Source organism: Siphateles boraxobius, unplaced genomic scaffold (genome assembly GCF_051911475.1).
Source record: "Siphateles boraxobius isolate OS27281-9 unplaced genomic scaffold, OSU_SipBor_1 11, whole genome shotgun sequence".
NCBI lineage: Eukaryota > Metazoa > Chordata > Actinopteri > Cypriniformes > Leuciscidae > Siphateles > Siphateles boraxobius.
In genome coordinates this window covers 15945570-15969951 of record NW_027508711.1, presented here as the reverse complement: position 1 = coordinate 15969951, position 24382 = coordinate 15945570, and the positions used below count along the sequence as shown (strand labels likewise).

The following is a 24382-nucleotide window of genomic DNA, read 5'->3' as shown; positions in this document are numbered from 1 at the left end:
CATTTGTATCGCGATGCATCGTTTTGAACATATCTGCATCGGTAAAAAAAATATTTATTCATATATAATTATTAGTAGATGCTCTATTTAGAAAGTGACCAATATTTTATTATATAACTCTTAGATTGATTTCTCCTTTCTGAACTGTTGCTAGAGCGCGTTCTCTCAACACCACTGCTGCTGCTGCTACGTGAATATGGCGTTTCACAACACTACTGAGACCGAGGCATGTTCTGAGAGTCACCTACCTAGAACAGATCAACATGTCAGAGCTCTATCTTCCACCAAATAATTATAAATCCAGTGTTTGGAAACACTTCTTTTTTTTTTTTTTTGGAAACTGCAATTTGTAAAATATGTTGCGCCGCTATAAAATATACAGGCAGTAGCCTACTACTTATTTAACAACACACTTGAAGCGCCAACACAGTGTGAGTGCAGCAGAGCATATTGTTGTCCTACTGTTAGTTTCACTGCTTCTATTGTTCTCATTTGTAAATCACTTTGGATAAAAGTGTCTGTTAAATTAATAAATGTAAATGTTTTTCACATATATATATTTCTTTAATTTCATACAGAATTTTTTTCATAGTTATGAAAGACATGTTTGTGAAAAGTTATTTATTTATTTATTATTGTTCATGTTAAAACAGCACCTGCTTTCTGCTCATGGAGTTAGCCTACCTGCTGAAAGCACATTAGCCTGCTGGCAAATTATGGAACATTTATTCATTGTTTATCCCTGAGCATCCTTACATTTTTTCACTGTTAAATGTGTGAGCTGTTAAAAGTGTAACTGGAGACAGGGCAGGAAAATAATGTCTGTTTTTATTTAATCTTTTGGTTTTGTCAAAACCAAATATTTTGTTTGTGAAAGAGCCATGCGTTAAAAGTCAGATGGCACTTAAGCTACTTTATGATTTGCTGTATGTCTGAACAAAAGAAATAAAAGTTAACTACCTGTACCATATTGAATTGCATAGCATCATATTTTTCTCCATTGCATTGTATGTATTATATTAAATAGCATCGTGTTGAATTGAATCGAATCGAAATCGGATCGCACCGCATTGTAATTGTCAGGATTCCACCAGCTTCACTCACTCCTCCCACTCATTCACTCACTCCTCCCTCTCGTTCACTATCACCTGGATACTGATCACCATCACCTGCACATCATTATTACACCTCCCTTTATATTCAGCTCCCTTTCACACACTCATTGTCTGGTCTCGTCTATGCATGACCCACAGACTCTCCCGCAATACTTACCTGCTACTTACCTGCCTTCCGTTGGACATTATACAAGCCTTGCCTTCATCATCAGTCCTCTGCCTTCTGTCTGCATCCGTTCCTGGGATCCTTCGCTTGCATCTGCAAAAGAGACTCTAGTTAATTCCTCAGCTAAGTTACCATTCAAGTATCATCTGTCTTCATACTCATCATATCTCTGTCTACTTCTGCAAAACCTGTGAAATAAAACCACTTAACTTACCACCAGTCTGACTCCTGTTCCATCCGTGACAGTAATGGTAGTGAATCGCACCGGTAGCTGCTTATATGTATCTTTAATGTATCGTTGGCTATGCATCGAGATGCGTATTGCATCGGCCTCAGTTATGGAGATGCACATCCCTATTATTTATATTTATTCCTTGTGTATTTGTTAGATAGTTATTATAATATATTAGTGTTTAAACAAAGATGCTAAAGAAAGTGCCAACTGTGAAATATTTATGTGTATTACATATGCTTTAGAAGTTTTACTAGGCAAATAAAGTTAAACTTAAAGTTACTCAAACGAGTGTTGCGATAGTACACTGTAAAAGCAAACTTAAAAAACAACCTCAATTTTTAACAGCTATGACACAAATCAGGTAAAGTCTCTAACATTTTTCAATACATTGCACAACTATTTACTTAAAAACCAATATGAACCTTTAATGTGTTCTTTAATTTTAAAATTGCTTCTGTATTGCAAATGTTTGCAATGAACAAGTAAGTTACTTGCCACTGCATATAAGGTTATACAGCTAATGCTCATTGAGGGAAGCAACATGCAATCTAATATGTGTAATCCCCCACAACAAGCACAAGCTCTACTCTTAAGTAGTAACCACAAACAAAGCTTTGTTTTTTCCATCACTGCTCAATTTTACTAAAGTGATCTTGAACTTCGTTAAAAGTAAAGTTCAACCACACTTTCCTAATATTAGGATCAAACGGAGGGCAATGCAAAGACTGTTTTTCCAGTATTTGCCACTGCAGAACATCACACAGCACAATTTCTAATCGTCAGAGGCATCTCAATCATTTTGTTGCTCGAGTAATCCTGTGTCATATTTACTTTCCTCCTCCTATGTGCAAATTGGTGGGCGGGATTAAAAAGGCAATGATTTAAATGTAGGCTTTAATCATCTGCAGAGGCAGTCTTTCATCACACTATGATGTCATACTGAGATCTAAAAAAGTCTAAAATGCATGCTTTTGGCAGCTTGGTTTAAAAAAAAGCTGTTTTTGGACTAACAAGGAAGTTCAGAGTTCTAAAATTACAGGATGTTTTTATAATAAAATGATCTCTATATTATGTCAAATGATCAAGGGAAAAAACATGTCTCAATTCATGACCCCTTTAAATGTTTAACTAATTTTCTACTACAAATTTCCAGCAAAATTCCTTTACACAACACATCCCATGAATCCTGACAGGGCCCACCTGCACTTTTACACAGTTCACCAGCTTTCGGCCTTTTTCAGACAGCTCACTTCTCTAGCCCTGGGCTGCAGTTAGCTAGCGGTGTAGGATGGACAGATGGTTTCACTCGTCCTTGCAGGCTTTAGGGACCTTTCACCTTGCCCAGATCAACTGACAGGAATGTAGCTGGAGGAGAGACAACTGTGTTCTAGATGCAGTCTGGCGTTTACCACCAGTATATTTTTTACCCAAAGTGGATCAGATAAGAGAATTAAATTGTTATGGTTTTAAGATGACTTTGAGAGTGAGAAACCTGATAAAATATCAAAAGAACATAAATGTACCAAAATTTCCCAAAAATTAGTTGATATACTGATTGGCTGATTTACTGGTCTGTTGGGTAACCTTTCTTAGGAACTGCAAAATAATACATTGACCCAAGCTATACCATACCTAGAGCCATTTCTAGACCCAGATTTTTAGAGGCAATGGCCCTCTTTTATCATTCTTGCGTAGAAACGGGCGTATATGTTGGCGTAAGATTATGCTTACACTCCTCTCACCGCCTGATTTATGAAGCTGTGCGTACCTTTGAAATCCAGGTGTACGCAATACCTGCCCTTGATAAATGCCGCGGCTGAAAACGATCGTCATTAGAATAACACGCCCCTATATATTCAAGTATCCGCTTCCCCCACACCCTCATTTTACGCCATGGACACACGGAAGACGGCAAAGAGGAGACACTTCTCTGGAGATCGAGACCATCACCATCATGAAAAATTATTATTAAATCAAACAACAATATTGTTGATGATAAATTCAAAGTTAATTGTATTTTTTTTTTCAAAACGCTATAAATCCATCCATTTTTTGTCTAAAAAAACAACAACAAAAACAACAACAAGAGAACATGCAACATATAATCAGGGACTCATACTATAAATTAATATAAATTAAATAAGTGCAACTGCATGAAATAAATAAAAGCCAAACAAAATAAATAGTAAAATAAATTAAATAGTAAAAATAAAATAAATATTTCCAATGTCACGTTCCAATATTGTCCACCACATAAAACAAATAATTTAAAAATAACACACAAATACAGTCCTTAAATACAACAATGTTAAAAATACATTCAAATCATTCAGTAACACATTTAGGCTATTAGTAATTCGTGCCGAACTTGAAAAAAGTAATAACAATATTCAGGCCTACTATTAGGCTACGTGTTGTAGCCATTAACTAAGTGCATTTAGTTTCATATTTGTTAAAAAATAATAATGTTATTTTTTCCCCATCTATGTTTATTATGAAAAGTGAACATAAGCTAAGATAGGATGCGCAATATACCGGGAGACATGCTCAGACATGATTTTGGCCACTTAATTAAGTTTTGTTTTGTAGAAAGCCTTTCTTTAAAGTGAATTTCGTTTTGTATACATTGTATCTTAATTTTAATATTTTTTTCATCAACCAATTGCCTGGATTTAATAAATAAGAAGCAAATAGCAGACAATATAATCATGAGTCATGACATGGAGGCGCGGGCGCGGTCTCTTGCATTGCACGTGAACTGGAGCGCATCTCATCACAAATTAACCGAAACTCAGTATATGCCTCACAGACATGAGAAATATATCTATAAAGAAAGCTTGAAATGTCTTTAAACGAAACAATTATAAACGAAAAGAAATAGGCTACTCTCTCTATAGGCGTGTTCACTACGGAGATGGTGATCATCAATTTCATCTTTGCAGACACAACACTAGTTTATTAATAGAAATAAAATACAAATTTATTTTTAAAAATGGCGTTTATCGCGTTTTGGAAAAGAGCTCCTTTTAGTTTGTCAGTGCGTTTTGTGGTGTTAGGAATTGTTTTTCTGCGCATTTCCGCACTAACTCAAAACGTGTGTACATGTACACCACCTCCTGACCTGGCGTAGGATTTGAGCGTGCCGTACGCCAATGTCCATATTGATAAATATCAAAGTCACCGTGGTTTTGGGTGTACACCAGGTGTACGCTGGAAATTTGGTGTACGCACTTTTGATAAATGAGGGCCATTGAGATTCCTTGTCTTTTTCTTTTTATTCTGTGAAAAAGACAGAAGCTGTTGCTCCCTTGCAATTTGCTCAGTTGATTTCATATAAAAAAATTATAATTAAAAAGTGTGTATATATATGTATATATATGTATTAAATTATGTCACTGTATTACACTTAGAATCGTGTTACTTTTGTTTCTCTACCCAAAGAGAGTGCTTTAAACTTTCCCTTCCCTTTTCTTCACTTCTCTTTTCTTCACCAGTAGGGTGGACTATTGTAATGGACTCCTCACCGGCCTTCTCAAAAAGACCATAAGAAAGCTGCAGCTCATACAGAATGTTGCTAGTCCTCTCTGGCAGTATACTGTAGTTCCCTTTCAAGGGAACTCGAGCTGCGTTGAGACGCGGTGGGAACGCTCTACGTGATTGCGTCGTGTAGCACGTGTATAATCAGTCCAATGGAAGAGCGAGACGTCATAGGCGGGTGACGTCATAGACCAGGAAGCTATAAAGCACACCAGAAAACAGACCGCGACAGCTTCTGTGCCTTCAGCAAGCGATCTGTGTATTCTGTCCTTGTCATATGTATTGTTGTCTGTCAAGTTGCAATATATATTATGGCAAAAGAGAGCGAGCAGCTTTGTGTTTTTCCCTGCCCACGTTATATCACGGGTGAGGACACACACATAAGCTTTTTGTTACTATTTGGGAGTGGAGCATGCCACAGTCAGTTCTCGAGTGGGCTGACTGTGAGCATTGCGAGAAGCTGTCTGTGAGGACGCTCCACTCCCGCCGGGCATTCTGCGAGGAGGACGGTTCGGTTCGCGCTCCCCGCGCGGGTCCCGCGGTTGCCGAGGCACGGCAGCGACTCACATTTTGGGACGGATCTGACAGCGGGGGTTGGGACGGGCTCCGCCCTATCTCAGCTTTCACCTGTCAGATCCAGTGCTGGCGATTTCCAGTTCCGAGGAATTGGTATCGTTAGTGTTTTGTTTAGAAAAAAGAGAAGAAAACAAATAAAGATATTAAGAAAAAGGCAGATTTTTGAGTTTTCAATAAATAAATAAATAAGTCAGCTCATAACTCTGTTGAATAAAGAGGAGCTTTACAAGGAGGTTCATCTAGTGCTGTTGCTAGTTAAATATTTACTGGCCAGCTGAACATTATGAGAGTGAAAATAAAAAGAGTTTATTAGATGAAATATATCTAAAAACAGAAAAACTCTGTATCTCAGCCTCCTCGTCGGGGAGTGCTGTTTTTCCCTATCTCCACACTGAGGTGTCAAGATCGTGGAATAAGCCGGTTTCTATTTTATGTGTTTAATGCCCAAACGTCTAACTATAGTAATGCTTTGGGTATTAAGTATCATGGTATGACAGTGCCTCGGGTTAAAGAGACGCTTGCGAGCTTTCTCTCTCCCGAGTCGACGTCATCGTTTTTAACCCCGACGTTACCCACCAGCCATCTTGAATAAATACATTTTATTAGGCAGCGCTGGTGGGTAAAGTATAAATAAATGGATGAATGTGAGGATGTCATCACTGACGCTATTCGAGAATTGCGTCGTGCAAAAACAGATAAACTTTACTGGGGAGGGACGGTTTCGAGAAATCGTTTCTCCTCTGGGTCCTCTGGGGGGGCGACTCTGTGAGGAGGGTTGCAGCACGGCCAGTTCGGTTGTATTCCTGCTGGTGGCCACTGAGTGATATATTTATATATATATATACATATATATATATATATATATATATATATATATATATATATATACACGTTTTTATGATTTAAAAATAAAGAAAAATAAGATAAATTATGTCTGTTCTTCTGGACGCTCCGCTTTCAAAAAAACTAAGAAATAAACCATTCAGCGGCGTTCGAGAGGTTTCTTCCTCACCAAACTAATGTTCCGGAGACTGCTGGGCGGGAGCAGTCTCGGTCTACTAAGCTCCTCGCAGCACAGAGTGCAAAACGAGCATCACCATTTGGGCTCCTCCACAATCGAGGGGGACCTGGGTGGCGGTAGCAGTCTAGCTAGTTAGAGATATGCAAGATCTGAGGACTGTTTTATCTCTAAAATAGCTGGACAAAGAGGATGCCCTGACGCCGAGGCTATCAGGCTTCTAAGGGTGGTCCCCTCCGGGGTAGGGATGGTTTTGAGAAATCGTTTTTCCTCTGCGCCCTCTGGGGTGCGACTCTCTGAGGAGGGTCGCAGCGCTGCCAGTTCAGTTTTCCTGCCGGTTCGCCGTTCAAGGCACCAAGGTGTCAGTGTCCCCAAACCATCCTCCGAGGGAGGTCGTAGAGTAGTCAGTTCGGTTTCCCTGCCGGTTCGCCGTTTCAGGGTGCCTAGGTGCCTGCTTTTTCCAATGATCCTACGAGGAGGGTCGTAGGACCTAAGCTATTTAGAGGTAGGCAAGATCTGAGGATTATCGTCATCTCTAATAAAGCTTAGACAGGAAGTCCTGTTGCAAAAAACGAGGCTATCAGGCTTCTGAGGGCTCCTCCGGGGGAGGGACGGTTTTGAGAAATCATTTCTCCTCGGCACCCTCTGGGGTGCGACTCTCTGAGGAGGGTCGCAGCGCTGCCAGTTCGGTTGTTCCCTGCCGGTTCGCCGCTTCAGGGCACCGTAGTGACTGTTCAACCAAATCCAGAGGCCAGTCTTGAGAGACTGGTTCCCCTAGTAGAATTTCTGGCAGCGTGGAAACTACTGCCACATATTTCTCAGTGGGTCCTGCAGACTATAGGAAAGGGTTCAGAATTCGGTTCTTGTCCGCCCAGATTTCTAGGGGTCCTCCCCACTGGGGTGGACCCCGAGCAGGCTTTGGTTATGGAGCAGGAAGTACTGACACTTCTGCAAAAGGAGCTGTAGAAGGGGTTCCTCCTCCCGGCAGACAGTCAGGGTTTTACAGCCATTACTTCATTGTTCCGAAAGAGGATGAGGGGTTGCGTCCTACTCTAGACCTGCGTCATTTAAACAGCAGGTTTCAGAATCTTAAGTTCAAAGTATGCTTACGCTAAATATGATTGTGTCACAGACTCAGTCAGGACTGGTTTGTCACAATAGACTTAAAGGACGCTTACTTATCTATCCATCCTCATCACAGGAGGTTCTTGAGGTTTGCTTTCAGGGGCGAAGTATACCAGTAACGGGTTCTTCCATTCGGCCTAGGTTATCAACCCGCACCTTTACAATATGCGTGGATGCAGCTCTGGCTCCTCTGAGATTCCAGGGCATTCGCGTATTAAATTATATCGACGATTGGTTGATTTTAGCTCAGTCCGAGCTTTTGGCAGTTCAACATCGAGATGTCGTTCTGTCCCACATAAGGAGGTTGGGGTTGCGGCTCAACGCCAAAAAGTGTACTCCTCCCAGCTCAGAGGACCACTTTTCTAGGTATAATATGGGATTCGACAACATGCAAGCACGTCTGTCTCCTGCAAGTATTTCTGCATTTCTCAGCCGTACAGAATGTAAACTAGGTCAGTCATTCACTGCAAAACAGTCTCTGAGACTGTTGGGGCTCATGGTAGTTGCGTCCAACGTAGTTACTTTTGGCCTTCTGTACATGAGCCCCCTGCAGTGGTGGCTCGGGACCGAGGGGTTTTCTCCGAGGGGAAATCCGTTTTCGCATGATCAAGATCACGCGGATATCGTGCCTCGGCCATGTGGAAGACACCTTGGTTCCTTGCCCAGGGCCCAGTGCTGGGGGCTTCTTGTCGACGCGTCACGCTATCGACGGATGCTTCCCTCACAGGATGGGGGGCAGTCATGAGTGGCCGCTCGGTGAAAGGTATTTGGTTGGGGCTCATGGCAGTTGCGTCCAACGTAGTTACTTTTGGCCTTCTGTACATGAGACCCCTGCAGTAGTGGCTCAGGACCAAGGGGTTTTCTCCGAGGGGAAATCCGTTTTCGCATGATCAAGGTCACGCGGCTATGCCTTCGTTCCTCGGTCATGTGGAAGAAACTTGGTTCCTCGCCCAGGCCCAGTGTTGGGGGCTTCTTGTCGACGCATATTGCTTTCGACGGATGCTTCCCTCACATGTCGGGGGCAATCATGAGTGGTCGCTCGGCGAAGCGTCCGGACAACACACTAATGGTCTCGTATATCAGAGCAGATATCCTGTTGAGGCAGGGGCTGTGGCCCGGGGAATTGAGACTTCACCCCGAGGTGGTGGAGCTTCTTACGGAGAACTTCGGTCAACTCAAGTTGACCTTTCGCATCGTTTGTACAATGCATTCCCCTTTGCGGTTCTCCCTAACGCATCCAGCTCCGCTTGGACTGGACGTGATGTATTAGGTGTGGTTGACGCTACACCTGTACGAATTCCCGATATCTTTGCTCCTTTGATCCTGCTCCTTTGCTCCCAGATCAGGAAAAACGTAATCTGTTATGCCCTGTCTGGGATTTGGATGCGTATGTCCACAGAGCTGCTCAGCGGCGTATATCAGAACAATTATTTGTCTTCTTCGGGGTAACTTAAGATAGGTTGCCCTGCATCTAAACAGATAATGAGCAAGTGGGTAGTTGAGGCTATCTCACTTGCTTATGAAGCGGCCGGACAGCCTTCACCTATGGCTGTTCAGGCCCATTCTACAAGGAGTATGGCTGCCTCTAGGCTTTAATTTCGGGGGTTTCCCTTCAGGACATTTGTAATGCGGCAGGCTGGTCCTCACCACATACATTTGTCTGATTTTATGACCTAAACCTCTCCACTCCCGGGGCTAGGTTGCTTGCTTCTTAGTGTGCGCAAGGACTTCACACAGAACGGGCATTTCTCATTATGGCGTAGTGGGTATAGGGTTCCCACCACGTCTCAACGCCAACTGGAGTTCCCTTGAAAGGGAACCTCTCAGGTTACGTATGTAACCCTGGTTCCCTGAGAGGGAACGAGATGCTGCGTTCTCCTGCCATACTTCCTGCATGCCCTGATCGACTTGCTTCAGGCTTTTTCAGAAGCTGTCGCGGTCTGTTTTCTGGTGTGCTTTATAGCTTCCTGGTCTATGACGTCACCCGCCTATGACGTCTCACTCTTCCATTGGACTGATTATACACGTGCTTCACGACGCAATCATGCAGAGCGTTCCCACCGCGTCTCAACGTAGCGTCTCGACGTAGCCTCTCGTTCCCTCTCAGGGAACCAGGGTTACATACGTAACCTGAGACGTTTTCTTTGATGTACAGAACAGAATTTAAGGCCTAGCTTCTCTCCGTGAAGTTATGCATTTCCCAATTTCAAATGTATACCGACTGAAACAAGGCACGTCGCAATCTGTGACGAAGCAGGCGAGAGCCAGTTTGATACCACTGCCTTGTTTAACATTATGTAATCCTTTGAAATGAGTTTGCAGCAGAAGTCATGAACAGAGTGAAATGTTATATTACTTAAGTAAATTAATAAACTGCATTTAATAAATGCGACTGAAAATGTCATTGATATGACAATTGAATACAATAGTCAAATAGTGCTGTCAATACGTAAATATTTTACGTTTTAATGTTGTCAAATACATCAGTAGGCCTATTATACGTTTCTGTGTGTATGAAAACGTAAATGTACGTGTGGAAGATCTACACTTTACGTAAAAATACACACGTATTCTCATATCACATCACATAGGATAAACTGTAACAGTCTTCTATTTTTTAAAAAGGGATGAGGTGGGCGTCGCGCATAAGGTTTACCATCTCTAAGAGTGAATAATGCATACCCTAGACGCCGGTAAGTTGTAGTGTAAAAACGTGAACCTGACTCTCAACCTCTTCCATTTCAGAAAGGGGAACCCCGAGCTTAGTTTTTCAGGTAGTCAGGAATAGTATTTTAACCTTCAGTATAAATTTTTATTCTAAACTGTTTTAATATCTTTTATGTACATTTTAATTCTCAACTCTTGCTCAACGCATGCTAATTTTTAAAATCCTATTGCATCTGTTGTAATTATTTTGAATATTTTAATTCCTTCTATGTAAAGCCATTTGAATTACCATTGTGTATGAAATGTGCTATATAAACTTGCCTTGCCTTATAATTGAGTTGGCCCTAAGCTAATTTTAAAGTATATGTACAGTGAACAAAATAATAAATGCAGCACTTTTTGCACTCTTTTTTCGTGAGCTGAAATCAAAGATCTAAGACTTTTTCTATGTACACAAAAGGCCTATTTCTCTCAAATATTGTTCACAAATCTGTCTAAATCTGTGTTAGTGAGCACTTCTCCTTTGCCGAGATAATCCACCCACCTCACAGGTGTGGCATATCAAGATGCTGATTAGACAGCATGATTAGTGCACAGGTGTGCCTTAGGCTGGCCACAATAAAAGGCCACTCTAAAATATGCAGTTTCATCACACAGGACAATGCCACAGATTTCACAAGTTTTGAGGGAGCATGCAATTGGCATGCTGACTGCAGGAATGTCCATCAGAGTTGTTGCCTGTGAATTGAATGTTAATTTCTCTACCATGAGCCGTCTGCAATGGTGTTTCAGAGAATTTGGCAGTACATCCAAATGGCCTCACAACGGCAGACCACGTGTAACCACACCAGCCCAGGACCTCCACATCCAGTATCTTCACCTCCAAGATCATCTGAGAACAGCCACCCGGACAACTGCTGCCATAATCGGTTTGCATAACCAAAGAATTTCTGCACAAACTGTCAGAAAAAGCGATGCTCATCTGCATGCTCGTCATCTTTATCAGGGTCTCGATCTGACTGCAGTTTGTCGTTGTAACCGACTTGAGTGGGAAAATGCTCACATTCGATGGCGTCTGGCACTTTGGAGAGGTGTTCTCTTCACGGATGAATCCTGGTTTTCACTGTAAAGGGCAGATGGCAGACAGCGTGTATGGCGTCGTGTGGGTGAGCGGTTTGCTGTTGTCAACGTTGTGGATCGAGTGGCCCATGGTTGCAGTGGGGTTATGGTATGGGCAGGCGTATGTTATGGACAATAAACACTTGGATTTTATTGGCAAAAAATTTTGAATGCACAGAGATACCGTGACCAGATCCTGAGGCCCATTGTTGTGCCATTCATCCACGACCATCACCTCATGTTGCGGCATGATAATGCACGGCCCCATGTTGCAAGAATCTGTACACAATTCCTGAAAGCTGAAAACATCCTAGTTCTTGCATGGCCAGCATACTCACCTTACATGTTACCCATTGAGCATGTTTGGGATGCTCTGGATCGGCGTAAACGGCAGCGTGTTCCAGGTCCTGCCAAGATCCAGCAACTTTGCACAGCCATTGAAGAGGAGTGGACCAACATTCCACAGGCTACAATCAACAACCTGATCAACTCTATGCGAAGGAGGTGTGTTGCACTGCGTGAGGCAAATACTGATTGTTTTTTGTGTACAAAGAAAAAGTCTTAGATCTTTTAGTTCAGCTCATGAAAAATGGAGGCAAAACCAAAAGTGTTGCGTTTATGATTTTGTTCAGTGTATTTTATCAGAGTCATTTTTATCTTGGGAATCTTTTATCCGATTGTATCTGTTCTAAAGTCTACAACTCGCTGATTCAAATGATCCGGTCAGTGCCAATCTCCACTGAATTCACAAGTCTGACTTAAAAATAGCTAAAAACAGGAGATCTTCTGACCTTGAGTGCATGCGCGACTGATGGAACGAAAAATAAGTTGCTAATGCTGAAATTTAGGATTTATTATTGTAAATTAAAACTATAGTTTGTTTCTGTGACTGTGTGAACTAAATATGCTGAAAAAGGTGTATTACTGTCTAAACACAGTAGGTTTTAGTTAAAAACAATTTAGGTAAAACCGAAACATACACCTTACACCTTTTGCCCCATATATGAAGTCTGTTTTAAATTGTATGTTTATATTTGCCAACACACATTTTCACACAATGTGCTTTTACTTGTTTTTAAAAAATATTTTGTTATTTTCACTTGTTTGCTCACTTGACTTATTATTAGTAGTTATCAGTGTAAGTTTTAGTAATAGGCATTAAACAATTTCTTACTTGCAAATCAATATTAAGTATCTGCATAATCTTACTTATTGACTAGTGCTAGCTACTTGACAATTCATAATAATTAATATTGATGTCAGTTTCAGCTGTAACCTATTTGTAACCTGTGTATGTGTAGTACATTATACAAATAATATAATAATTATCAAGGGAAGGAATGACAGAAGGCATTTTGAATAATGACCTCGAACCTCGTACTCTGTTTTTGTGTGTTTATGTTTACAAGGTGAAACCCAGTTGTGTCATATAATTCTAACAGAATGTATTGTTTTAATTTTTTTTTTTTTTGAATGTATACATTTATATTTAAGAATTCTACTTAAAAGATGATGCATACATTTAAAAAAAAGGTTCTGGCAAAAGTAAAACTGCCATTGGAAAACATATGTGAAATCAAACTATATAAAATACAGTTTCATGAAATATTTATGAAGGGTAAATGTTTTCAATTGAAGCAGGTGAACCAAATAGTATTATGAATCTGGATTATATGTCTGTATGCCCAGGTTAGAGACTTTTGAAAGCAAATCCCTGCCATTGGCCTTGTCAGGGCTGCCTCGGGAACAGGTCATGTGCTGAGGACCGTTGGGTCAATATGTTATTGAGGAGATGAGAGGTGCAGAAGCTCGAGAGCCTGAGACCTAGCGCAAAGCTGGGGGAAAACCCCTGGGGGACCTGGCTACCCAAGAGAGCCAAGACGGTCACTGACCGTGAAACTGACAAATGGCCAGTAAAGCAGCCGCAGCAGGCGTGCATGCGCACTGACAGGCCAGCTGTGCTACGTGACCATAGGCACACATGTGCGCACTGAACTAGAGATGTAATGCTGGCTTCCTGTCATACTCTAATGCCATGGTACACAAACGCTAGAGGTATGAGGAGGTATAAAAGCAAAATAGCAACAAACAGTAAGTCTGAGATTTCCTCAAACCCTTGCACATGTTCACACTCATGGGCTGCCATGTTTAAAGCTCAGAATACTTTGAATTTAGTGACCTTTAATGTCCTCACAGACTCATCCACTCTGGCACTCAGTAGACTACATACAGCATTGCACAAACACATACAGTACTCTTCTCACTGTCCTATTCTGGAAAAATATGTCATACCCTTCTGAGAGCTGTATATAAATTGTGCCTCTGGTTTCACAGCCATGGCCTTGGAGAGAGTCAATGAGGAACGAAGCGAACTCAGAAGATGTTACATCAATCTGTGGAGAGAGGAACAGAATGAATTTCAAAACCACCTTTAGTTTTCCACAGATGTGAACAAGAAGCACCTCACAGTCATTAAACTGTCTGAAATGACTTTGTCAGAAATGACTTTGATTCACCTCAATGGATCAGGCCTTGATACTCGCTAATTAAAAGCTTCATGGATCTATTTATAGGTCAATTTACCCGACTCCATACAAGCTGCCAGCTTGTTACTCAGCTAATTTCAAGCAATGGCTCATGCAGTGTACACATACAAGACTTCATGCACTAGATTACTTGCATCTGTATTTTCAAATACTTTATTACAGTTTAAAGAATCTCTTTCAAGCAGTTATCACTTATTCATTTTTCTTAATACTAAATTAACACTCATGTTCTGTTCGATTTTTCTTCCCTGGCTTCTGTCTCAAAATGTTGTGAATCACTATCTGAGATTCTTCATTGGACTAAATGAAATACGATATATAATTGAGCATTTGATTCAGCGGTTCTTTAATATAATCAGCCCTGTTTACTCTCGGAGGTATGGAAATACATAAGCTTACAGGCAGGTAGGACATCATATTGTACAAACATTTTATGGTCCTACGCCTTCCACAGACGAGATATATTCATATAAATACATTTAGACCACTTAACTTAGTGATTGCTATCAGGATGTAAAGAGACTTTCCACCAGCATAACAAAAATGTTTCTGGAACAAATCTAGTTTACCATGAATACTTTCGACAGTACACTAACCATATTTCAGTCAATGAAATTCCAAATTATTTTCAGTACAAGCATGAAAGAAATCTGTAACAGCCTCAAAAACAAAAGAAACATTACTGGATCTAAATGCAGAAAAAAAGATGGTTTTATGGCTCTAATTTGACGATGATAACCATGACATGAAACTTAGCTATTGACTTTGGACAATAGGTACATGATACTCTCAATTTAGGAGAAAGCAAACAAACAATAATCCACCAAAAAGCAAGGATTGACACAAGATTAAATCGCTAACTGAAACGATAAAAAAGGAACACCTGGAGCTAATAACAAAGAGCAAAAGAACTACAAAGACCTAGGACAGAACGTCCTGGTTGCGTATGCAATCCACCGTTCCCTGACGGAAGGAACGGAGGACTTTGTCGACGTCGACTGAATGGGGATCACGCTAGGGAGCCAATCATCTTCGAGTACTATTGAACGAGCCAATGTAATTGGCGTGCGTGATTACATCACACACTCCGTCCCCGCGGCGCGAGTATAAATACGGAAGTGGATACACACACTAGTTGCTTTTCGCTGAGGAGCCTAGCGTAACTCGGAGTCAGCGGTGGTCCAGCGGTAGTGGCAAGGGGACTTCAGGGAACGGTGGGTTGCACACGCAACCAGGACGTTCCCTTTCGGTCGATAACGTCAGACGTAGTCGACGTCAACTGAATGGGGATCAACCATTGAAAACGCCACTAAAGCTGCCACCTTCCAGTGCCTAGACAAAAGCCTCCTGATGCCCCCGCAATTTAAGGCGGGGAAGGGACAGGGCTTAGTCCAGGGAAGTCACTGCTACAGGACCACTGGGATAGCGTTCCCTGTACAAGGAAGGAAGGGACGCAGCAGAAGCCACATCCTGCCCGAAGGGAGGTAGCATGTGGAGAAAACACATATGAACTGGGCAGATGACCGGCAGAACAACATATGGAATGTCACTGGAGTGGCTCCAGCCTATGACAGGGGGGAGACTCACCGGACAGTGACGGCAGAGAGACTCTACCGAGGGAAGACACGGGCTCGCCGCAGGGAGCCATACCATGGAAAAATACACATATGGGATCATCGTAGGGATCGCAACAAATGGACCCAGCCTAACACAGGTTCCACAAGCTTATGAGTGGTACGCCTAACACTGGGTGTTCCACCACGTCTGATGTCGGATGGGTGCGGAGGAACTCAACAGGGTTCGGTTAAAGGGAACTCAACTGGAGCCGAATGGCGCACGTATCCAATCCGTAGGAGGGGAATGGCGCAGCAAGCCGACACTTGAACCGGGCTCACGGTGAAACTGGCTTCATGAGAAGGGAGCCCACGGGAAACAGTGGTCAAGTATAGGTGTCGCTCAGCCCCCAACTCTAGAATATCTGTCAGCGAAGCACTCTTTGTCAAGCCCTAGGCAGAGCACACACTCATTTAAGAGGAGCTCAACACCTAAGTGGATATGAGCATCTTCGAATTTTCACCCAGATGAAGGCAGCCACCATTTAGTTGGCCAACTTTGCTTGGAAACAACCTTCCCTCTCTGCTGACTTCCTTAACAGATAAGAGCTGGTGTGAGGTTCTAAGGCTTGCGTTCTGTGCACATAACCCGCAATGAAGCGGACGGACAGAGAAATCCAGGGCTGGGTCTGCCTCCTCCAGAGTAGCGCTTGCAGGCTCACCACCTAGTCCCTGTATGTAGAGATGTAGGAACCTTGCGCACATATCCAGGCACAACTCGTTGACCGAAAGTGAGCAAGTCCCTACCCTCTAGTAGAGACCAGGCGAGCAGGAGAACTGTTTAAAAACAGAAATTTTAACTCACTGCCTGCAGGGGCTCAGTGACGGTCTCTGAGTGCAGTAGCACCAGAGATAAGGCCCAAGAGGATAAGAGGGGCTCAAGGCAACTCCCTTGCTCCCTCAGGAACCTGACGATCAGACGTGCTTCCCATGCTTCTGCATCATGATGTGCGTCAAGAAAACAGAGACAACATAATTTTGAGGGTGGAGAAAAACAGCATACTCCAACATATCTTGCAGGAAAGAGAGCACTGAATGACTGAACGCTCTCAGGATCTCCCCACGGAGAGAAGACTCACTCAACGAATAGGTTCCACTTCTTTGGCGTAAGCACAACTCCTATTTTAGGGGGTGCTCGCAGAAGTGATGGTAACTACCACATGTTCCTGTAGTAGGTACCTGAACCTCCACGTCCAGTTAGGACCGGTCAGGGATCTCTCCAGGGGTCTGAACGCGGGTGACATCATGCCCCGTCCCTGAAATGTATTCAGGGGAAGTCAGGAAGGCTGTGGAGGGGACCCAGGTCTGGTTGGGCCAATAAGGGGCAACTGTCAAGACATGCTCCACTCCTGATCTAGCACCATAGGTGCAAGTGGCATTCGCGCACAAGACAGGAGCACTGCTCAACACTACATGTGAAGATCACTGAGCTTCAGGAGCATCTCTGCTCAACACCTGAGTGTGATGAAAGTCACTGAACTTGAGCTGGCACTAAATGACAATGCATCGTATAACCGCTTTCTTAGAAGGCTCACTGGGGAATGCATTTCTGCATAGCCCAGGGCCAGCCGAGAGCCAGTGTCTGTCTAAGGGATGTCCGCTCAGACAGAAATAAGACAACTGGCAGAGGGAGGACTCCGGAGAGGCAAACAGATATAACTGTGTGGCCCCGAAGTGGTCCCTGCCCAGCTGGACCGCCAGGGGATGGAGTCTCCACTCTCCCTGGCCAATGCTGTCATGAGGCTTGTAGGCGGCACGATTAAGCAGGCCGGATGAGGATGTGACGGGCGAGGGAAGCTTAGCGAAACGGTTGCGATGTTCAGACCAATACCAGCTCGCTGAGCAGCGGTGGCTCAAAGGGAGGTGAACTGCAACAACCCGAGGCACGAATGCCAATGCAGTCGGAGGTCGCCCAGGCCTCCATTAAAGCATGCCCTCTGTACATGGCCCCTCAGACGGTGTTAGTGGACCTCGTTCTAGCAGCGGATTGGCCCGGAGAAACGAAAGATCTGATCACGGACTGAGGGTTTGGCAGCAGGCCGGGGTGATCTGTTTTCACACAGAGCGTGCCGCTCTGCCACGGTCACCTCGGGACTCGATCATTAAGCTAGTGCTGAAGCGGTCTTCATATGAAGGAAGCCAAGCGGCTGCATCTGCCATATACCCCAGGAGCCTCTGAAAGTTATTTCAGTGGGACCCTTTCTCTCTTCTACATAGCACCAGCCGAACACACTCTTTCTTGAAGAGACGTGTTGGATTGAGTCCTACTCCAAACTGAAAAAGAGATACTCAGCCTGAGGGCGAGATTACTCTCTTCCAGTTGACCTGAAGACCGAACTGGCTATGGAGCACTCGAAGGGTAGGACCTTGTACTGATACTTCGCACCTTCGAACGCAAGAACACAGAATGATCTGTGGAGCGGAGGGATCGAGATCTGAAGTACTGTCCTTCAGGTCGAATGCTGCAGGCCAACCTTGGGGACGGAGCACTTGGAAATATATCTTTGTTAGCAACTTAAACGGAGGCTTTTGAAAAAGGGCCCGTTTCAATTGACACAGGTCCAAGATGGCCATGACCCACCACTCTAGGGTACAATTAATACTGGTTTATAGAAACCAGTCTTCATATCGGCTGGAGGAAGGGGCTACATCGCGTCCTTCGCCAGCAGGACTGTGACGTGCGCACACAGGACAGGAGCAATGCTCAACACGTAGGTGTGATGAATATCACTAATCTAAGGAGCATCTTAGCTCAACACCTTGGTATGATTAATATCACTTAGCCAGGGCGTAAGCCAAGCGAAATGAATCGCAAGCCGAGTCTGATGGCAGACGTACTCGAGGTGGGGCAGCGAGGTGGAGGAAAAAAAACTTCACTCGGTTCTCCTACGAGTGTAGGGAGTGGCCGGTGACCATCTCCAAGAGCATTCCTCCATCTCTGGGTGGCCCGCCTCAGGTTCAACGTTTCCGCTGTCGCTTGCCACCTAGCTTGGCAGCACCTGAAGCAGGTGGGGCGCCCCTTCTGCGGTCAGCTCCACGCTGAGACCTGGATGAAGGCTGCTACGGTGGTCCAGCGGTAGCAGGGGCAGCTGCAGGCGGGCGCCCTCGGCGATAAGCAGACGGAGGATCTGCCCCCGACTGACGGCCAGGAGCATCAGCAGGAGCAGCAGCAGGTCATCGGGGCAGGATGTGCCGGATGGCCTCCGTCTGCTTCTGGGCGGCTGGGAACTGCTGGGCAAAGTTCTCAACCGTGTCGCCGAACAGCCCAACCTGGGAAATGGGAGACTCCAAGAACCGAACCTTGTCCGCTTCTCTCAAATCCGCCAGGTTGAGCCAGAGATGGTGCTCCTGGACCACAAGGCTGGACATCGCCAGACCGACCGCGCGAGCTGCAACCTTCGTGCCCCGGAGGGCGAGGTCAGTTGCAGTGTGTGCTCACCCATAAGCTCACGGTCTGGGCTACCCTCGTGCATGTTCATGATTGCCTGGGCCTCGTGGACCTGGAGCAACGCCATAGCATGCAAAGAGGAAGCGGCTTGCCCACAGGCTTTGTAAGCCTTGCCCGTGAGAACGGATGAGAACTTACAGGCCTTAGACGGGAGACGAGGATCCCTCTTCCATGAGGTAGCGGTCGCTGGACACAGCTGCATCGCAACGGACCGCTCCACTGGAGGGATAGCCTCGTAACCCTTCACCGCTCCCTCGTAACCAATCATCCAACCGAGACCGTTTGGTACACGTTGGAGAGTTCCACGCGAGCCCTACCCCCCCTGCGGCCTTCTTGAGCATAGCTGCCATCTCTGGATTTGGCTCGGGCAACGCTGGTCTCCCAGAGGGAGACAGCGCAGCTGAGTCGTCATCTCCAGAGCCCAGCTCCCCGTCCGATGCTGCGACGGACATCCTGTTCTCTGGAGGGGCCCCGAATTAGATAGCTGGTCGGTCCAACACAGAGGGACCAGCACGCTCATCGGGGAGCTCCAGCGGATGCGGTGCAAGAGAGGAGTGAGGGATCCACGGGGCTTTGCCGGGCGGATTACTCGTCACTGTGATCCTCAATTCACCCAGCCAAGACGGAACTCCAGAGCTCTTCTAGGGAGATAACCCAGAAGGGACACTAGAGTGGGGCCTGGGGATGGGGACTCCACTTTAGCGAAGGAAAGCGAGTCTTGACCTTAGCACCGAGATGGTCATATTCCCGCAATGGGAACATGACTCATCCACAAGAGCTGCGTCAGCGTGCCTTAAGCCCAAACACGTGATTCAACAATTGTGACCGTCAGAGGGGGACAGAGCCCTACCACACCCAGAAACGCACGGATGGAATGGCATCTTGAAAAAGACACAAACGCACCCGTGTTGCTCTTTTAGAAATAGGACCTGTCACCAGTGCCGGAGCACACAGGGAATGACCGCGGCAACACTGAGTTCAGTGAACTGAAAAAACAGTGAAGCACTCACTTTTCTCCCCCTCAACCAGCCGTCAACACACACACAAACACAAAAATGTGCTTGCTGTTAAAACAGCAGTTGAGAGCTCAAAGCTCGCGATCACCGTTGCACTGCACTGTACAAATCACCAGCACCGGGAGAGTCTTTCCAAAAGAACACCGACACACTCGCTCGTTGAAATCAACAGCACTCTTCAGAGACAATACGATTGGCTCCGAAACGAAAGGCAACTAGTGCGTGCATCCACTTTCGTATTTAAACCCGCGCCGCGCCGTGATGTAATCACACACGCCAATTACATTGGCTCGTTCAATAGTACTCGAAGACGATTGGCTCTCTAGCGTGATCCCCATTCAGTCGACGTCGACTAATACCGACGTTATCGACTGAAAGGGAAGTACAAATGAACATGAACACACGAATTTCAAAATAAAAGGCATGAGAGATCACAGGATCCTGACAATATTGCACATATGCATATGAACTGGATTTTGTTACTGCTAATATTTAATACCAAATGAAAACAAGACTTGACACTGTACATATCTAGAGGGTGAACCTGACTTTCTTTCTCCTCATTCCAGTCAAAAAGCCTCCTCAAATGTGGAAGCCAGTGCTGTTTCACTATATATATTTTTGCCCAGATCTTTATATAAAGGTGGATTTATACGTATGTCCAACTTTTTGAGAGTATACTCACTTTGGCGATAGTATGGAGATATCTCAACTCCTTGATTGCTTGTATCATCGCAAAATGTAAACTATATTATCGCCCAACTCTAATTTACTAAATGTGACTATAAGGCATGATGATTTTAAGATTTTTTTCAAACATTAACATCCTATTTCTAGTGAGAAACATCTACGTTCCATGATAGTCAAATCCCGAGGATTAAGACAAGTCCTGCCATACATAAGTTCTTGTTTCACTCCAAAATACATCACGTTACAAAAGTAAAATAAGTTGCAAATACTGTTTAATGTTGACTTTAAAGCTCTCTCTCTGTGTCTGTTCCTCTCTACATAGATTAACCATCCATGCTGAGTGCCCCATGCATTTGGAAGATTTTCCAATGGATGCCCATGCCTGCCCACTGAAGTTTGGAAGCTGTAAGTGATCTCTGTCATAGTCATTTATTTTTACTAGATTAGTGTTTCTCAATGGAAGTCCAGATCGCTCCACAAATGCAAATTCTTCAGTCCATTCGGATTGTAAAGAACGATACTCGTCTTTTTTTCTTTTAGATATTTCACCATTGTTAATAAATAAATAAATTTATAATTAATAATAAAAAAACTGAAAAAAGACAGTGCATATTTAATTTTCAACCGATTTAAGTAAGACTGGGAAACTACCACTTCACATTGTCCAATGAAATTTGAGCTTGTTGTGCCGTATCACGATTGGTTGGTGTATATTATGTGACAAATAGGCATGGATTAATTATGTAATATTTTTTAAATATGTAATGTTAAGTCACCTTTATTTATACAGCGCTTAATACAATACAGATTGTTTCAAAGCAGTTTTACAGTCATAAACAGGAAAAATGATGCATTTCTGCTGTTGTTTAGCTGATGTCAATTCAGTGTTGATTCAGATCCATTGTAAAGATCATCAATTATTAAATGAGTTCATTTCATCTATAAAGCAGTTCTGATGAAGTCATCGTCCAGCTCAGTTCAGTTCACATAGTCAACAGTGTCAGTACAGTCAGATCAATAATATTGTTGAATAATACGTGTCCCCAACGAAGCAAGCCAGAGGCTTTTTTTTAAATGAATCAACACACTAGCAATCAAAGAGAGAGCCATATATGGTCTGCAGTTCTCAATCGCTTTTGTAAACAGATGGTGTGGTCTCAGTTATGAATATGCAACTACTGAAGGCCTCATTATGCTTCCACGTCAACTCCACGTTGTAGCTACGCCATCACTCCTACGGTGTCGTGGCCGTTTTATGGTTCTGCGTCAGGTTGAGTTGCATCGCGGTGCATCTAACCAATCACAGCCCTTGTGGTCTGCGTCGCCTCGACGTGTAGTTACAATTTTTTGGAGGTGCACGTCGAGCTACGGCGGTACGCCGTCGATGCGACGCAGAAGCATAAAACAGGCTTGACGCATTATGGTAACTGTGTCTCAGACTGTCTGATGGCAGATACGTAAAGTAAACAGGAATTCTTCCGAAATTTGAGCCATTCGTTACTGTTTTGTACATGTTGTCATATTAAATAGAGCTTGAGTGATCGAATGGAATTCAAGAGTAGTTCAGGCAGACTACTGATCTCTAAACAATATCAGCTGACGCTCAGCTGATTTGTTACTCCACCTACTCTAATCAACTATAGTATTTAAGCTCATTCAACGAATGCTCCGTAGTCTGTCGCACAGACATTTACACACACCTCCACCCCTTCATAATAGAGCATTGGATTCTGTATAGAAACTCTATGTACGTAATCACTGTATCTCCTTCTGTAACATATAATGAGAAATATTTGGTTATTAAAAGGCTTGGGGGATTTGATATCTCAAGCTATCTATTATGGCAGCTCGAGCACCTTAGAGCCTTAGCCTCTCGTCAAATCCAAAGATTGTCAATACATTTAATTTGTCAAAGTGGTCCTGACTGAATTATAATTAAAATGTATTTGTTTTATTGGCCACAAGATTTCCATTACACAAGAGTAGATGTTAACCCTCTGAGGTCTAAGGGGTTTTTGGGGTCCTTGAGGTGTTCAGACATGCTCTAACATTTGTACTTTTTTCAGTTATTTATAAACATGTTAATGGCAAAGGTGTAAATTCACTCTATATAGCACAAACGGGGGTACCGTAATATGTGAGCAACATGTATGTACATGTTTGTATTTTTTAGAGAATAATGTTTATGCGTGGTTATTGAAAAAAACTAAAACTTAAAGTGTCTGAAATAAGGCCAAAAAACACATACTTAATATGTGTCCACAAGACTTTTGACTAATGAGTGTTGTTGCCTAGAATTTTTTGCTTCAAAATGTTCTGAAAATCATCCTGCCTAATCATTTACACAAAACAATACATTGATTTAAATTTTATAAGACACCTTTTGTTTGGAAAGGCAATATGTGTGGAGGTGTGTTCACACCTGAGAAGACAAAAGCCGGATAATGTGCCACATACATTATGAGCTGCATATTAATTAGCCTTTCACAAAGGTGTGTCACAGGATCCCAAAGAATGCAAGGACAAAATAAATTATCTATATATATACATATTTTACAATTAGAAATTGTAACCAATTACAAATAGGTTACAATTACAACAACAATTACAATTTTAACAATATTTCAAGTGTATTTCTTTGTAAAAAGTATACATTTTATCATATGTATTAAAAAAGGTAAGGATTCATTAGTTTGAATATTGGAACAAACACTATAATAACATCTTAGTTGATAATTCATTATACCTACTTTATTTTTGACAAATCATCATACTATAGTATATTTAACTATATATAGAAACTGGTGAACAAAAGCGTACCTATTTAATGTGACAGTAGTCTTATTTTACAGTCAAAACTTTATAATCTATCCAAAACTAATCACAAAATCTTGTCTAAACATTCATATTTAGTCTGTAACATATTGTGTATGATATATTAGCATGTACATGTGAATTTGCAGTTTGTTGCTTATACGGACATTTTATTTCAACACATTTCAGTCTATTTTTACTCATCTTAGTAGGCTATAGCAATATAGTTTGGATGTGTTGATGTAAACATAACGTTGACTAATGTAGGTGCGAGAGTGAATGAATGGCACAGACACGAGCTGTATAACTGTAGTAAACAAAGCGCGTGCGCCTGTGCCGTTCATTCATCATTTATCCTACACACAGACACGCAATTCATATTTAAACAGTCTTTTTACGGGTTACAGTCAGACACCACCCCCCAACCTTGAGTGCAGCTCGGCATTAGCAACAACACACCGCTTCTCAGACTCGCGCCCCTTCACTGTGCTCGTCTTTTTATTCTCGCCCTCTCCTTGAAACTCACGATAATCACTATGCCAAAGCTCATGCTCCTTCACACTCATTAGTCATCAGGTGCAAACACTCACGTAACTCAACCCACTCTTCCCACAAATCCCTCCCCCCCACACACGGCAGTCATAACAATACATTTATCCAACGTCACTTCATTACACATTGAATGTGGTGACACAGA

At 43.2% G+C, this 24382-nt stretch overlaps 1 protein-coding gene across 1 annotated transcript in view; it reads left to right on the top strand.

Moving 5' to 3' along the window:
* The window catches only part of gabra3 (gamma-aminobutyric acid type A receptor subunit alpha3), a 725881-nt gene that overhangs the window by 427647 nt on the left and 273852 nt on the right, over positions 1 to 24382 (top strand). Inside the window, exon 6 of the mRNA XM_077197385.1 lies at positions 21194 to 21276. Coding sequence (XP_077053500.1) covers positions 21194 to 21276 — 83 coding nt within the window. The remainder of the gene's footprint in view (positions 1 to 21193; positions 21277 to 24382) is intronic.